This window comes from Telopea speciosissima, chromosome 10, assembly GCF_018873765.1.
Source record: "Telopea speciosissima isolate NSW1024214 ecotype Mountain lineage chromosome 10, Tspe_v1, whole genome shotgun sequence".
Classification (NCBI taxonomy): Eukaryota; Viridiplantae; Streptophyta; class Magnoliopsida; order Proteales; family Proteaceae; genus Telopea; species Telopea speciosissima.
The window spans coordinates 26,061,164-26,078,699 of record NC_057925.1 but is presented as its reverse complement, the minus strand read 5'-3'; the positions used below and the strand labels follow the sequence as shown (position 1 = coordinate 26,078,699).

At 37.6% G+C, this 17,536-nt stretch overlaps 1 protein-coding gene across 1 annotated transcript; it reads right to left on the bottom strand.

The window, feature by feature from the left end:
• Positions 1-1,527: 1,527 nt before the first annotated feature.
• On the bottom strand, positions 1,528-3,846 carry LOC122641671 (telomerase reverse transcriptase-like). Its single transcript, XM_043834957.1, has 3 exons — positions 3,231-3,846; positions 2,287-2,559; positions 1,528-1,897 (listed from the first exon to the last, which is right to left on the bottom strand). Exons 1-3 carry the CDS (start codon positions 3,641-3,643, stop codon positions 1,624-1,626), a joined length of 960 nt encoding a protein of 319 aa, XP_043690892.1. The 5' UTR covers positions 3,644-3,846; the 3' UTR covers positions 1,528-1,623.
• Between the last annotated feature and the right edge of the window lie 13,690 nt (positions 3,847-17,536).

Genomic DNA, 17,536 nt, shown 5'->3' with positions numbered 1-17,536 from the left:
ATTGACATAAGCGGCTTAGGGAAAACCATCTAACATTACACCTTTGTTTGTGACTCATTGCATGGGCGACTTATCGTACTTGTGATCGACTTAGTCATGAGTACATTGCATATAAATGGTTAACACTGCTCTTCATAAGGGATCAAGAGTGCTAGATCTGGTGTAATTGGATTGTTTGGGATATTTCAAGATTGTTTGTGAGTGATGTACTATGTTGGTTAGATGGAAGCTTGATATAGTATTCCTACCCTGTATTATTTCGATAGGTTGCAAGCCCCATTTCCTATATGAAGAGTTATACAATTGAGAGAGACTTTAAACTATTGCGTACCATGTGGGCGAGTGGGAGATGTAAATCGAACATGGGGCCAGGCCTAGTCCAAGCTGCCCCAGACCCGACCCGACCCGACCCGACCCGACCAGCGGCGTGTGGAGAGAACTAGCCACTTAAGTAGCTAGGTCTCTTCCCCACTCTTTGGTTGATTCCCAATGGGAGTCTAAATAGGGACAGGGGTCTTAGGGTTTTGGCTTTAAATAAAAAACCTGTAACCCTAAGACCAAATCATCTAAAAAACCAAATTCTCCCTCTCTCTAGTGTTTTATGTTCTCTTTGGGAATCCATCTCTTCCCAAAGATTTGTGGTGTGGAGTTCTTCTTTGTAAAGAAACCTTTCAAGATATTCGAAGATCGTGAACAAACCTGTACGAGATCCTCTTTCGTTGCATTCCCATCTCCGTTCATATAACACCCTAACGGGTGGTGATTTATTTAAAGTTAGCACAAATAAATAATTGTTTAAGCTCGATTCGTTTGCAACACTTTGTATTGCCTGAAGCTTTAGCTCATATTATCATAAAGAGGAGGGACGACAATGGTAGCAGAGGATCTCTAGGATTTTATTTATTCTATTTCTAGTGTCTAAACTGAGTTGTGGATCAACGGTGGTCTACTGATCAAAATGTTAACACTGTTATCATTTTTTACTCTCATTTTATCTGAATTATTGTGTATAGCTGTCTAATGAGTTTCTAGAAGTTACAGAATCTTAGATCCTTTTTTTTTGCCCCTTCATTGACAAAAAAGACGAAAAAACAAAGATGGGCTTAATGGGTGTTGCAATGGCAATCTTCTGTTCTCTAATGGGAGCCACAATTGAACGAAAGGCCCTCGTGTTGCAACGGTGGGGGGCTGAGTGGTATTGCAAGGAAAAAGGGTGACTACTCTGTTTAGTCAGTTTGTCTCTCTGAAGAAGAAAGAAGGAAAAGATGTTAGAATTGATTATTTTATTTAATGTGAGACCAACAATTTTATATTTTCCATCTTTTCTTTTAAACCCCTCCTAACATGGGACCCACCGATTTTCTTTTTCCACCCCTTTCTGCCTGTTAAACAAACAGTGCTTAAAGGTGTCAATCGATTCAGTTTCGGAATTTAGTACGTTTTCAGATTGGTTCAAGATACAAATTGCATTCGTCCTAATTTTTATGGGAACATACCAACTGAAGATTCCAGCTTCCGTAATTGGTTATATGTTTGAAACTTAGAGCTGTACAATAGCTCAACAAAAGTACAACTAGTAATTGTTGTTGCTATGCAAAATATATATTACAGACCAGCTAAAGCCTAATACTTGATTTTCCAAAATACAGAGGAATGTGAATCATCTATTGCGTATATCAGTTGAGATGATGTCCCATCCATTATCACATGCATCATCAACTTAGACCTCAACAATGACAGCAACTCTCTGTGCCGTGATTGTTTTCTGTTTAGCACTCGAATATAAGCATGGAACCCAAGCCATTCGACTTCTTCTTTCTTCAAATGAAGAATAGGATGGAAATTTGATCCTTGACTAACAGAGTGCATGCTTCTCCATATGAGCTTGTGCATGTACCTGTCAACATACACATTTTAAATGTGTATTCAACATCAAAGGAAAATTAAAGACTGCGAAAAGAAAGTTCAGAGGAAAAAAAAAAAAACAGTTGAATGGTAAAATCATATAATTTTTTTTAGGTAGGAAAGAAGGGTTTTTTTTTTTTTTTGGTGGGGGGGGGGGGGGGGGGGGGGGGGGGAAGTGGGGGTGGAAATGAGATCATTCCTGTTCTCATGATGACAAGACTTTGCAAGTCATTAAGGATACTTTGGGCCTTAAACAATTGTTCTCTTTTATTGAACCTATTAATAGAACTGTACATTCATACCTTGTGAAATCAATTACAATATTTATTAACTATTTAATCATTGTAAGACCAGACAACCAGTAGAGAAGAAAATCATTACCTGAAAGATTTTTGAATAATTTCCGAGTAGTATACTGCTTGGAGATTGCAAATACTGGACAAATCACAGACATAACAATGGAACTTCATCGCACAGAGTAAAAAAGCTTGATAAATATTCAATCTGACAACAGCTGGAGAATTAATATTTGAGTCATAAAAGATGGGATGGCATTTTGGTCGCATATAAGCACACAGCTTTGCCTTCAAAAGCCGGCCTGGTTTAACTTGCCAGCTGATAGTAAGAGTTGAGCCCAAATGGATATGCAAATACCTGGTCAATTATGTTCAAGACAAAGTCTTCTGAGTAATTTCATTTAACAAATCAAAAATAAAAACAAAATTTTAAGTGAACTGAGGAAAATGACAATAGTTAAACTAAGTTAACTTCTAGAATAGGAAAAAAAAATAAAAAATAAAGGCACAAATATGAACTGGGTTGGGTGAGCACACCCAAGTCGGGCAAGTGACTATGGAACTAAACAAAGCATAGGCTGGCAAGTCAAGGATCAAGTCTAATGAGGTTTAAGAGAAAGCAAGCCAAAATTTACTTTTAGCAAAATACTTGAGCCCAAGCAGGTTTGTGTATTGGGCTTCATACAGCGTGGGCCTTGGTGCAATGGTAAGGTTGCTCCATTGTGACCAAGTGGCCACAGTTGGAGGCTGGAAACAGTCTGTGAAAGCAAGGGTAAGGCTGTGTACATTATGACCCTCCCCAGACCTCGCATTGGCGGGAGTCTCGTGTACTGGGTAGGCCGTTTTTTTTTATAGTGTCTTATTCAACCCATGGTCTTCTAGAAGCAGAATAAGCACTCTCATGTGGCTGGGGCTAGAATGCCAATTAGCCTGCTTAATTCTTAAATCTACATTTTTTTGATGATCAATAAGGAGTCTTCAACCATTAACACAGGAGTAGAAGAAACTAAAGCCATAAGTAAATAGAACCTTGTGTAGTCTGCCTGGATTTCCAATGTGCAACTGTTAATAAGCAAACCACTCCAACGAAGAAATGATATACCATCTTCACCGATATACATCCTGTTTGATGAAAACCTTGAAATATGATCAGCATCAAAGTTCATACAGAATTTCTTTTCGTTCATGGAGCAGTTGTACTCACGAAATCCTCGTTTTAACCTGGAAAAGAAGCCATTCGCCGCCTTCTTTGAGGTTGATAAGAAAAAGAAGTCATCAGTAAACCTGATAAGCATATGCTTGGGGGATTGTGAGATGATGCCACCTTGAACACTACTACCCCCATTCTCAGCATTGTACTCTACTAGTAGATTTCCATTGGTGTCAGAAATACAAGGGTCACGAATTTTATCAAGAAATGGAAATAAAACATTCCTCTCCATATGGCCATAATAATAGGAGCAAAGAAGAGAAGACAGAATGCTTCCTTGAGGGATACCAATTTTTTGCAAGTAGAATTTCTGACCAATTTGCAGCACATTGCGCTTTATATGCTCTTCAAGATTATGATAAAGCTCCTCCTTTCTTATATTTCTACTACTGACCTGAGAAGCTTGACACAGATAAAAACATAAGAAAATGCTCAACTGCCTTATAACACTCCCAAAACCTAGTGTTATTTTTTCCTTTTCTTTTTTGGTAAGAAATTATAAAGGAAAGAACACATTTATATCAACTGCAAGGGGCTATAACCACCAAAATACAGAGTAGTGTAATATACGACCCCAAGTGATGCAGATAAACAACAAAAGTGGACTTATTATAGTAGAAATGCTAAAATAAGGTGTAGGAGGTAGGAATACGAGATTTACTTTAATAGTTAGTCTACTTACAGTCATATTTCTTTATTTTAATTTTTACTAAAGTGTTTATTTAGGCTGTGTTAAATCTCTCTGAGTCTAACTTTGTTTTTAGTTATTTATTTCTTGTTTTATTCAGAGTATTAGTGGTGCTAGACTACCTCCATAGCAAGCTATTGATTGAGAGGAGTTTTAGACATAGTTGCAGTTTAGTTTTTGAAGTTTAATTTAAACACATGTAAGGGCTATGCCCTACCCACTTTTGATGAATTTGCTTTGTTTTGGTCTGTGGCTTCAAGCTTTCATCTGTGGGATTTAGGTGTATTGACTCGTGGATTCCAAAGTGTTTAGCTGCTGCCGATTCAGGAGAAATCCTGATGGATTCAACAACAACCATAACCTTATCCCAACTAAATGGGGTCGGCTGGCTATGACAATAGTAGAAAAAAAGAGAAGTAAAAAGAAGCAAAAAGGAGTAAAGAAAGTAAAAGGAAAATAAGTAAAGTAAGAAGTCAAAATTTCTGAAGGTGATGTGGATTTCTGATCATATCTTCTTTTCCATTTCTGTTCACAGGTCAAAATTTCTATATTTCTATCTCCTGAGATTTCTAATTCTGTTAAATATTACTGACTCAAGTATATGCATATTATTCTTAGTTCTGTTTCAGCATTAGTTCTTAATCAAATCCTTCTACTTCTTGTTAATTGCTTGCCTTAATAATACTAGAATCAGATTCTGTTTTCAAATACGATTTCCAACTGAATTTCAGGAATCCTAATTCGATTCTACTTCTTCAATTCTGGATTTTCTAACTGTGATTTCTGTTTCTGGTTTTCAGTATTCAAATTCTTGTTTGATGAACTACTAAACCTCTTACTTGAATTCTGTTTTGAATCCCTAAAACTGTTCATCAATTTGGCAGTTTTGTTCAATTCCTACTTCCAAAAGAATTGTTCCATAAGTGGGAATCCAGCTGTAAGAATTACATCATATTTCTATGGCCTGTTCTACCTACTAATTTGAGCATCCGACCATGATGGGGGAAGGGAAAGGAAGAAAGAATCCAGGAAGAAATCAGAATTGCAGGGGGGGGGGGGGAAGAGGAGAAATCGTGAGAAGGAAAAGTAGAAGAAGAAAACGGGGGGGGGGGGGGAAGGAGTGCAAACGCACACAACCATAGGGTTCAATTAATTCTTCAATTCTGTTCATCATTCATTATCTTCCTTCTCAAAATACAGTCTTTTAAAACTCAAAATAAAAAAAAGAAAAGAAAAGAAAATAACTCCCTAACAACTTGTTGTAATATGGGTACAAGGGTAGAATTGTCAATAGGGGTATTTTGGTCTTGTATTCATTCTAGATTGTTCTATTCTTTATTATAAATAAAGCTGGCCTGTGTCTCATTGACACAAGTCATTCCCCCATTTTCCAGATTCAATCGTGGTATCCAGAGCAAGGGAAAATCGATCTAGGTTTTTTGGTCATGGTTGAGACTGAAAGGGTGCCCATGTTCATATTGGGTGGTCCCCATAATTTTAATAATTAAAAATAATCAAAACCAGCCACTGGGCCTTGCTGCATCGCCCAGTGCCATCGCCCAGAGAATTCCAGCAACTGAAACTCAAAGGGGCTTGCACAAGGGTTTGACCCTTGGTCAGGGTATTGTCCCCACATGCCCATTAGGGTTTTTATATGATTTTTTAGAGGTGGGTCCCACCATTACAGGGAGGAGAGAGATTTCCTGGGGTTCAAGTCATACATTAGACTGTGAGCTGTGCAAGAGTAGGGGTCCGCTGTCCATCTTCTCACAGGCATGAAGGAGGATATGCACAGGGTTTCTTCATTGATCCATGTCACTGGAGTGATGCTCCATAGTGATCCTGGTTGCCTGATCAGGGGTTCCTGTCCTTGAACCAAAATTCTAGCCAATCAGGAGCAGGGTTTGATAAACATAGCCAGCCACCAACCTGAACAGAATCGACAGCTAAACCAATATGACCAGAACAAGGAGAGTGAAATTACACCGTGTATGTAAATGTGACACGGCTAATATGTCAACACAATTTATATTAATACCATTATACTATTCACTTAATTCAGTTGCTGAGAATTCTACTGAATAAGGAATATTTGTCTAGTGAATGCTGTGATTGGACATTGATTGCTGAATGTGAATTGCTAGACTAGATGTAGTAGCCGATTTGGACATGAGACCTGTGGTAGCCTGTAGAATGGGATGCGGTTGACACCACCCTACTCATATGATGCCATTTAAATGCATTGGGCTAGAGTTTCATCACCCGTGCTACGTACCCTTGCCAATAGGGGTTAAGGTGTTGGATGCCTGTGAGAGTGACCATATGAAAGGGAAAAGAAAATAAAAGAAATGAAAAGAAAAGAAAAGAGAAATGATATGGGCTATAAGCCAGAGAAAAAAAATGTGACATGTGAAAGAAAGGATAGATGCCTCATAGGTTAGTCCCAGAGGGTTGGTCGGGCTGACCTTGGTGACTGATGTGGGAGCTGATCGGTCCTCTCCGACAACTCAATGGGTGTATTGCAGGAAGGGGTTAAAAGCTGGTACCAGGGATACATGTATTGGGGATTGTAGTAGCACTAACCTGCCTTAGCTGTGATGTTAGGTGGCTAATAAATAAAATGAACTGCACCTCATGTAGGACTCATATGGTTGTGCTTGCATGTGCATGCATGGTGATGTTTCATTCACAGGCTCGGTGGAGCTCACACTCTATTATATATGTTTCTGTTAGATGATCCTACAGTTGGATGTTACTATGGCGGAGAGGCTTATCTCCCGGAGGCGAACCATGGTGGTTATGACGATATTGGTATGGACCCAGATAGAGGTCATACCGCTGGTACGAGTATTTTCGGTGATAGTTGAGGATGACCCGTGAAGGGTGCTGCTGACTCTATTTTAATCTTGGGACTCCTTTTGTTTTTGTTGGAGTTTCGCTTTTCACTTTACAACTTTGTTTTTGGGACTCAGGTTACCTTGCCCTATTTATATTCTTTTATATAAAGCTGTATCTGATAGAGTTAGGAGCTGCTTGTGTTTTAGGAGTGAGAGAGTGAATGCACAGACACTGTGTTGTATATATTTTCCATTCCATTGTTTACTTTTTTTGTTTTTTAAATGTTTAATGTAAATACAGCTTCCTGTAGCACTCTGAGTTTTACATTATGTAATATGGTGGATGTGTGTATCTGTGAATGGATTAACTGCTTCTAGATCCTTGGGATTTGGCGGATTGCTATTGTCAAACCTGCCCCTAATTGGTTGGAAATTTTGAATGAAGGACAAGGACCACTTACAAGACATCTAAACACACTATGGAGTATGACTCCAGTGATTGAATTTAATGGAGAACCTCCGAGGATGTCCTCCCACATACCTGTCAGATGATGGATTGCAGACCCTTGCAGTTGCACTGCCCACAGCATAATGTACTGCATAAACTCTAGGTATTCTTTCTCCTCTCCATAAAAGTGGGGCCCACTGCAAAGATGTGTATTTGACCCTAGGTGAGGTATAGGTGTGAGGCCTAAGCCATGGGCCAAGCCCCTATGCAAGCACAGTGAGATTACAGCTTTGTTGTATTCTCTGGGTGATGCACTGGGCGATGCACACATCACCCAGTGAATCGCCCAGAGTGGTAAAACTGATTATTTTAAACTCCAGACAAGTGGGGACCATCTATACAGACCATGGACACCCTCCAGGGGTAGATGGGAGCCTTGGGAACCATCACATACCCTCAGATCCATGTGGACCCCACCAGAGTGGCCGAAATGGCCCAGAATCAGATATAAGAATGCATTCTTGGGGTGGGGCCAGGCTACCAAACAGGCCCTCAGTTGGGCTGGTCTATAAATAGACAGACCCAACCCAACATTATAACCCTTACACTATTAAAATTGTGGGGAGAAAGAGAAGAGAGAAAAGAGAGAAAAGGAGAAGGAATGGAAGGAGAAGAGAAGGAGAAGAAGAGGAAGGAAGGAGGGAGTGCATACTTTGCACCCAAACTCGGTTCCAGCAGCATACTTAGACCAATCTCAGGTAAATCCATGCTTTTAACTATTGCTGCAACTGTTTACTATTCTCTCCTTTAGATCTCTGCCCTTTTGGAAGTGAATCTGGTCAAGGATAGCCCAGAACACCTGGGGGCTGCCTTGCACAGCCTCAGATCTTACATGCAAACCTATTGTATGAAAGATCTGAGCATTTTCAGGTGATTTTGCTGTTGTTACTTACCTGAGACTAAAATCAGTCCCTGTGCCAGGCTGCACTGCCTTATTGCACCCAGATCCGGCAGTCTGGGCGTGGATCTGAGCATACAAGCTAGCCCTTGCTTAGATTTATGTAGGGACAGCCTATTACCATGATTATACAAGTAAATCTACCCTTGCATGCAGTTCAAACCATGGCTTGAAGCTGGAACTCAGCTAGGCTGCAATTCTTTGTGCTGATTGGACATCTCCTGGCTGCCAAATGGTGGGCCCAAGTTATGATCCATGTGGACCACTAAAAACTACTCCTCATGGGGTACACAACCACCCTAATGCATGGTGGGTCGACCTAGGCACTGCCTATGGTGCAAAAATCCAGTTTTGGAGCCTGTTCATGTTTTAAACAGGCTCTAGGTGATGCACTGGGCGATGCGCACATCACCCAGTGAATCACCCATAGAATGGAAAAGGACTGATTTGTTGTCCAGACTTTGGGGTCCTCCACCCGTGGACCATGAACAGTGTAAGGAGGTGGTAAATGACCAAAATACCCCTCCTCACATCTGTCCACTATTAATTACACCTTGGGTTCCCAAGTGGGCCCCACAGGGCCTAGCAACCCTGCCAGAGATGGTCCAGCTACACTGCTAACCTAAGGACTGAATTGTGAGACTGTCGGAACCATATACTATGTATTACAATGGTAAAATACTAGACTTGACCCTGATCCACATCTCCGGATGATGTAGTGGGATATGGACCCAAAGGCCCAGTGTAAGACCCGGAGAATTCCAAATGATACCAGACTGAACACCAAGTCAGACCAGTGAGCCTAGATCAGTACTAGGACCTCCAGAACAGTTTGATTGATTAAAATAACACATTTTTAATTTATTACTTTAGGATTTGATCCCGTTCTCGAGGTGCACAGCTAGATAGCGGTCGAAACTGAACAAACAGTTGAACTAGTAGGATCAGACCAAGGTGAGTGGAATGTCATCGTGTATGTAGATGTAACATAATTAATATGTTGAAATAAATTTATACATAATGAAATTTTATTGGTTATTTAATTCATTAAATCTCAAAATCTGGAAACAATTATATGTTTGATTACTGGATTCTGAAAATGGACATTGTATATTGTATGTGATTGCTAGACTAGATGTCATAGCCGGCTTGGAAATGAGGCTTATGGTAGCTCGTAGAATGGGATGCGGTTGACACCACCTGACTCATATGATGCCATATAGACATGGTGCTAGAGTTTCATCACTCGTGCTACGCATCCTTGCCAATAGGGGTTAAGGTGTTGGATGCCTGTGGGAGTAACCATATATATGAGAAAAAAAAAAAAGGAAAGAAATGAAAAGAAAAAGAAATATTATGACACCGAAAAGGTGAATTATGGCTATAGGCCAAATAAAAGAAAAGTGATGAAAAAGGATGGATGTCTCACAGGTTAATCCCAGAGGGCCACTCGGGCTGACCTTGGAAGGGATGTTGGAGCCGACTGGTCTTCTCTGACAACTCAATGGGTGTATCGCACGAAGGGATTAAAAGCTCGCACCAGGGATACATGTATTGGGGATTATAGTAGCACTAACCCGCCTTAGTTATGATGTTAGGTGGCTAATAAATAACTGAACTACACATCATGTAGGATCATATGATTGTGATTGCATATGCATGCATGATGATATATTTCATTCACGGGCTCGGTAGAGCTCACACTCTTGTATATTCTCTTTTAGCTGATTTTATAGATACTGGTTTGCCAATAGACGATGAAGTTGTCGATGGAATTGTTGATCATCCTCATCTTGTTGCTTAGCGACGATTTTGTTATTATTTAAGTTCTTTCTTTCAAGAAGTGTAATTACCAAGATAATGTACTTATTGAACATAAATGGATATGTATATAGTATAACATAGGTATTTGGGATCTTATTATCAGTGATATAAATCCTCTGTGGTAGTCCGATCGTCCGTTGCACTCTGATATTCTTTTATTATCTTATACCCTCATTGTGTGGTTTGTGACATGTAAGTACTGCTTCTTGACCCTTGGGGATTGGCGGATATTGTAGGATATCCGAGTCACTTGCCTAAATTCTCCCTGGGGTGGTTTGGAGCGTAACAGCTACAGTGCAATTCAGATCACCTACCTAATCCTCCCAGGGGGTGGTTTGGGGTGTGACAGTTTGATTTTAGTAGTTCCTTCATAGGTTACAATGAGTTTGTCAAACATTTCCTTAGCGGAATCGCACATGCAAGTTCTGTTATATTCCTTTTCACCTAAAGCATATTGTATATAGCTAATGGCTAGAAAGTTAAGTTGAACTTTTGCTTTTTCAACTGTAGTCTATTCTTCTTTGGATTTTGTCATAACATTTGGTCTATTTTTAATGACATCCCATGCATCAATATCATGAACATAGACAAACTTTTTAAAACGATTTTTCTAATAACCAAATCCCTCATCTTCAAAGAAATGAGGTCTAGAGATGTTATATCCCTCAATCTTTTGATTACTAGAGGGACCCATGGATTTTTTACTCTTAATAAGATTAAGTCTTTAATCAAGGTCTTGAGCTCCCGCGCTGATACCAAATGTGAATTCACCTAGAGGAGGGGTGAATAGGTGAAACTAGTAGATAATAAAATCTTTTGTGGAATTATAGGTTGTTAACACAAATTAAACAATTGTACAAATAACACAAAGATTTTATAGTGGTTCAGCCAAAACTTGCCTACATCCACTCCTCTCCAACTTAGAGAGAATTCCACTAAATAAAATAATCTTCATAGAGAGCAAGAGGACTCTTACACAACTCTTAATTCCGAGCAAGAGGACTCAATCAATCTTGATTCCAAGCAAGAGGACTTAACCAATATTGATTCCGAGCAAGAGGACTCAACCAATCATAAATAACTGCTAAGTAAAAGTATTACCTCAACCTTAATAGAAGTGTGTGCTACCTTTCAACTTTGAAGCTTGAAGCTTGATGTGGTGGAGGAGCTTGAGTGTGTGAGCTTTATGATCAATGAATGCTTGCAATCAACGTATGCTCAGACTATGGCACTTAGAACAATAGAGCTTATGATATTGTCTCTTAGTAGTGGTGACAGATGGCTTTTGTGCTTGAGCAAGGAGCCTATTTATAGACTTGGGGGCTCAAACTAAAAGAGAGCTATTCTTTGAATTTGGATCTAGAAACAATATCAATTCGGTATACCTAATCTAATTCGGTTTGTCGGATTACCAAAATCACATAGAAATATAGTTGTTGATCCAACGGTCAAACTTTAAGATTCAGTATGCTGGATCATGATCCGGTATGTTGGATCTAATCCAGAGCAAGCCGTTTGCACTCGGGAAAGTCAGTTCTGAGATTCATTCAAAAACGGTATATGTCGTTTTTAGATTCGGTATGTCGAATCAGCATTTTCTACTGAAATGATGTAGGTCCTTGGTTGGACTGACTTGGGTTGATTCCATTGGACTTGGGCATATGGAATGGGATTAATTTAACCTCCTAAGATCATTCTATATGAATGCATGCGTGTGTGTGTGTGCATTACATCAATTTATGACCTTAATACAATTTTACAACTTAATACACTTATAAGTCTTCAACACACTTCATGACTTGAGCTCTATTGCTTTGCTTGAGTATTTGTCTTCATGATGTGTTTTCCAAACTTCATGACACTTTGATGTCTTGAAAGCTTGGACTAAGGCTCTAATTTTTTGAACATCAATCTCTTGAAATGAGTGCTTCCCCTCACTTAGTGTCATGCTCTTGTATAGGGATTTTATGCATCTCAAGCAAGAGTTAATATAATTTGGATGATTTGTTATCATCAAAACTTTGATATCATCACAGTGGATGATGGAGTTTGTGTGTGAGGACTTTCCCTTAACAATCTCCCCCTTTTTGATGATGACAAATACTAACCAATAATAAAAAAGTTTCAATACAAGACATCAATTGTATGAAAACATAAATTTAAATTCATTGCATAAGAGTTTCAATACATGATATTAATTGCATAAATTTAACTTCAAAGCATAACAAAAAAAAAAAAAAAAAAAAACTACTGTAAGAAAAACAACCAATACATGACATTGTTATATTCCTTCTTCTCCCCTTTTGTCATTATCAAACAGTGGGGTGATGCAAGTACACACTTCAAGGATTACGAGAATTGGGATTAAGTTGGTAGCATGTCAAATTTAGGCAAAAATTAATAAACAAACTTATTCAAAAATGCCCAATTCTCTTCTTAACATGCAAAACCTTTCTTCATTTAATGGTTTAGTGAAAATGTCGACAAGTTGTTTCTCGGTTTCAACAAAATCAAGTCGAATTTCACCTCTTTGAGCTGTATCACGTAAAAAGTGATGACGAATGTCAATATATTTTGCTCGAGAGTATAAAATAGGATTTTTGCTGAGATTGATAGCACTTGTGTTATCACATTCGATTGAGGAAGTGCTAAACTTTATTACTTAATCTTAGAGCGTTTGTCTCATCCATAACACTTGTGCACAAGACCGTCCGGCTGTAATGTATTCGGCCTCGGTGGTTGATAAAGCAACTGAGTTATGTTTCTTGCTAAACCATTAGACTAAACATGATCCTTGGAAGTGACAAGTCCCACTTATACTCTTCCAATCAACATGACACTCGGCAAAGTAGACGTCGGAGAAGCTAACTAAGTCAAAGTCTTGGTTCATTGGGTACCAAAGGTCAATGCTTGGAGTCCCTTTCAGGTACTTGAAGATTCTCTTTACAACACTTAAATGGGATTGCATAGGTTTGGTCTGAAACCTGGCACAAGCACAGACACTAAACATTATGTCCGGTCTACTAGTTGATAAGTATAGTAAACTTCCTATCATACCTCTATATTTTGTAGGGTCAACAAGTGTGTCATCTTCATCTTTGGACATTTTAATCGATGTACTCATAGGAGTACTGAAAGATTTTTGTCCAACAATGTCAAACTTTTTCAAAAGATCTTTAAGATACTTAGTTTGACTAATGAAGATCCCATTAGGGTTTTGTCTAATTTGAAGTCCTAGAAAGAAGTTCAATTCTTCCATTAGACTCATTTCAAATTCATTACTCATAGTTTGACTAAATTCATGACAAAGTGCTTCATTTGTAAGACAAAAAATTATGTCATCTACATAAATTTGAACAATGATTAAATCATTTCTTTTATTTTTAACAAATAAAGTTATGTCAATCTTCCACATCGAAAATCCATTTTCAAGAAGAAACTTACTCAATCTTTCATACCAAGCTCTTGGAGCTTGTTTCAAGCCATACAATGCCTTCTTGAGTTTATAAACATGGTTTGGATACTTCGTATCTTCAAATCCTGGAGGTTGAATGACATGCACTTCTTCATTTATAAAACCATTTAAAAATACACTCTTAACGTCCATTTGATGCAGTTTAAATTTTTTATAACATGCAAATGCAAGTAACATTCTAATGGATTCAAGTCTAGCTACAGATGCATAAGTTTCATCAAAATCGATTCTTTCTTATTGGTTATAGCCTTGTGCAACCAATCTAGCCTTGTTTCTAGTTACATTTCCATTTTCATCAGTTTTGTTTCTAAACACCCATTTTGTTTCAATTATTTTGGTGTTCACAGGTTTTGGTACTAGTTTTCAAACCTGATTTCTCTCAAGTTGATTGAGCTCATCTTGTATAGAAATTATCCAATTACTATCCAATAAGGCTTCTTTTATATTTTTAAGCTCAATGGTAGAGATAAATGCTACATTTGAACTAATATTTTGAATTTTATTTATTATTTGTATACCTTTCTCTAAATCTCCAATAACAAGGTCAAGAGGGTGATTTTTGTTGGATCTAATTTCCTTTGGAAGTTCATGTTCATGATCATTAGATTCTTCTAGAGAGACGTTTTCTACTCTTTTCCTTATTTCAAGTATTTCATCTTCATCTTCCTCTTCTAAGTCTTTATATTTTTCTTTAGCCATTGACTAATCAAATTTAATGTTCATAGACTCTTCCATAATAAGAAATTTCTTATTAAATATATAAGCTTGACTATTTGTGGAATAGCCTAGGAATATGCCATCATCAGCCTTTTCTTTAAATTTTTCCAAATTATCTTTAGTGTTTAAGATAAAGTAAGCACAACAAAAAACTTTAAAATAATCTATTTTGGAAAGTTTATCATGAAATAGTTCATAGGGAGTTTTCAGAAGAATTAAAATCCGGTTCAAAACATAACATGCCGTGTGAACGACTTCGGCCCAAAAATACTTTGGCAAAGAATACTCATTGAGCATTGTCCTTGTGGTTTCTTGAATTGTTCTATTTTTGCTTTCAATTACACCATTGGATTGTGGTGTTCTAGGGGTCGAAAAATTATGAGTTATACCTTGTTCACTACAATATTCTCCAAAATCATTTATATTGTCAAATTCACCACCATGGTCACTTTTAATTGTGGTGATTATATATCCCTTTTGATTTTGTATTCTCTTACAAAGAGAAATTTCTTAAAGGCATTATTCTTATGTTTGAGAAATAATGTCCAAGTAAATCTTAAGTAGTCATCTACTACAACAAAAGTATATTTCTTACCTCCTAAACTTGTGGTGGGAATGGGTCCAAACAAGTCAAGATAGAGTAATTCTAAGGGCCTAGAAGTGACAACTAAGTTGGTAGCCTTGTGAGAGACTTTTGGTCGTTTACTTCTTTGACATGTACTACAGATGTGTTGCTCGTCAAATTTTAACTTAGGAAGATTTTTCACCAAATTCTTTGAGGAAAGGGATTTAATTAACTAAGAGTTTATATGCCCCAGTTTCCTATGCCATAAGATAGCATCATCAATTTTAGATATAAGGCAAGCATCATGAGAGTTTAAGTTAAATATGCAAGTATAAATATTATTTTTCCAACATCCTTCAAGAATCACATGGTTATCATGGTCTTTAACCAAGCATTGTGTAGCATTGAAAATTGCATGATATCCTATGTTGCATAATCAACTCACACTCAGTAGATTATACTTTAAGTTGTCAACTAAGCTAACATTTGAAATGATTGTACCTCCATATTTGATGGAGCCATTTCCTATGATTCTTCCCATGCCATTATCTCCAAAGGGTACCCATCAACCTTTTTGCTTCTTGAGCTCGGAGAAAAGCTTTGGGTTGGATGTCATGTGCTTGAAGCAACCACTGTTAATGCACCATTCCATGTTGCTCTTTTGCATCTCAACTTGGTTATCCTCATCTTCAAGAGCTATGAGTGCTAAGTTGGTTCGCTCTATATCTTGAGATTCTTCATCTTCCTCTTCTTCATCACTTGAGTCAAATGAATGTTCGGCCTTGTATGCATTTTTGTATTTTTTTAATTTTGGACAATCTTCCTTGTAGTGTCATGGTTTCCTACACCAAAGCAAACAATATCTTTTGAAGAAAAGTCAACATTTTCTTTGATAATGTTCTTTCCTTTTTGGTCTTTTGAGAATCTCCTTTTGTTGAATGAGGTTTTACCCTTGTTCTTTAAGAACCGTGAGAACTTCTTTGAGAGATATGCGATCTCGTCATCAAAGAGTTCTTCTTCATCTTCGCTTACTTCAGAGCAAGTTTTGAAGGCCACGATCTTCTTCTTTGGATCTTTTGGTTCTTCTTCTTTGGCATCTTGTTTGAGTTTCATTTCATGAGTTTGGAGAGATCCCAATAGTTTATCAAGGCTTAATTTCTCGATATCTTTCGATTCCTTGATGGCCGTTGATTTGGGTCTCCATTATTTGGAAAGTGATCTCAAGATCTTTCTCACATTTTCTCAATTTGTGTAGACTTTACCTAAGCCTTTCAACTTGTTGATAATGTTAGTAAATCTAGTAAATATAGAATATATATCTTCATCAGTTTTCATTGTGAATAATTCATACTCATTTACTGGCACATCAATTTTGGATTGTTTGATTTCAGTAGTTTCTTTATAGGTTACAATGAGTTTGTCAAACATTTCCTTAGCATAATCGCATATGTAAGTTCTATTGCATTCATTCTCACTTAGAGCATAGTGTATATGACTAATGGCTAGAAAGTTAAGTTAAACTTTTGCTTTTTCAGCTGTAGTCCATTCTTCTTTGGGTTTTTTATCATAACATTTGATCCATTTTCAATGACATCTCATGCATCAATATCATGAACACAGACAAAATTCTTAAAACAGTTTTTTCTAGTAACCAAATCCCTCACCTTCAAAGAAAGGAGGTCTAGAGATGTTATATCCCTTGATCTTTTGATTACTAGAGGGACCCATGGATTTTTTACTCTTAATAAGATTAAGTCTTTAATCAAGGTCTTGAGCTCCCGCTCTGATACCAAATGTGAATTCACTTAGAGGGAGGTGAATAGGTGAAACTAGTAGATAATAAAATCTTTTACGGAATTATAGGTCATTAACATAAATTAAACAATTGCACAAATAACACAAATTTTATAGTGGTTCGGCCAAAACTTGCCTACATCCACTCCTCTCCAACTTAGAGAGAATTCTACTAAATAAAATAATCTTGATAGAGAGCAAGAGGACTCTTACACAACTCTTGATTCCAAGCAAGAGGATTCAATTAATCTCGATTCCAAGCAAGATGACTTAACCAATATTGATTCTGAGCAAGAGGACTCAACCAATCATAAATAACTGCTAAGTAAAAGTATTACTTCAACCTTAATAGAAGTGTGTGCTACCTTCCAACTTTGAAGCTTGAAGCTTGACTTGGTGGAGGAGCTTGAGTGTGTGAGCTTTGTGATCAATGAATGCTTGCAATTAACGTATGTTCACTTGAGACTATGGCACTTAGAATAATAGAATTTATGATATTATCTCTTAGTAGTGGTGATAGATGGATTTTGTGCTTGAGCAAGGAGCCTATTTATAGACTTGGGGGCTCAAACTAAAAGAGAGTTGTTCTTTGAATTCGGATATAGAAACAGTATCAATTTGGTATACCTAATTCAATTCGGTATGCCGGATTGCAAAAATCACATAGAAATATAGCTATTGATACAATGATCAAATTTTAAGATTCGGTATGCTGGATCATGATCCGATTTGTCGGATCCAATTCGGAGCAAGCTGTTTGCTCTTGGGAAAGTCAGTTCTAAGATTCATTTAGAAACAGTATACCGTTTCCAGATTCGG

Excerpts from the sequence above, each read along its gene's own strand:
- LOC122641671 (XM_043834957.1), bottom strand. The coding sequence starts at position 3,643 with ATGGAGAGGAATGTTTTATTTCCATTTCTTGATAAAATTCGTGACCCT. Across the intron at positions 2,560-3,230 it reads ATCCAGGCAGACTACACAAG|GTATTTGCATATCCATTTGG; the intron begins GTTCTATTTACT and ends ATAATTGACCAG. Across the intron at positions 1,898-2,286 it reads ATTATTCAAAAATCTTTCAG|GTACATGCACAAGCTCATAT; the intron begins GTAATGATTTTC and ends GTATGTTGACAG.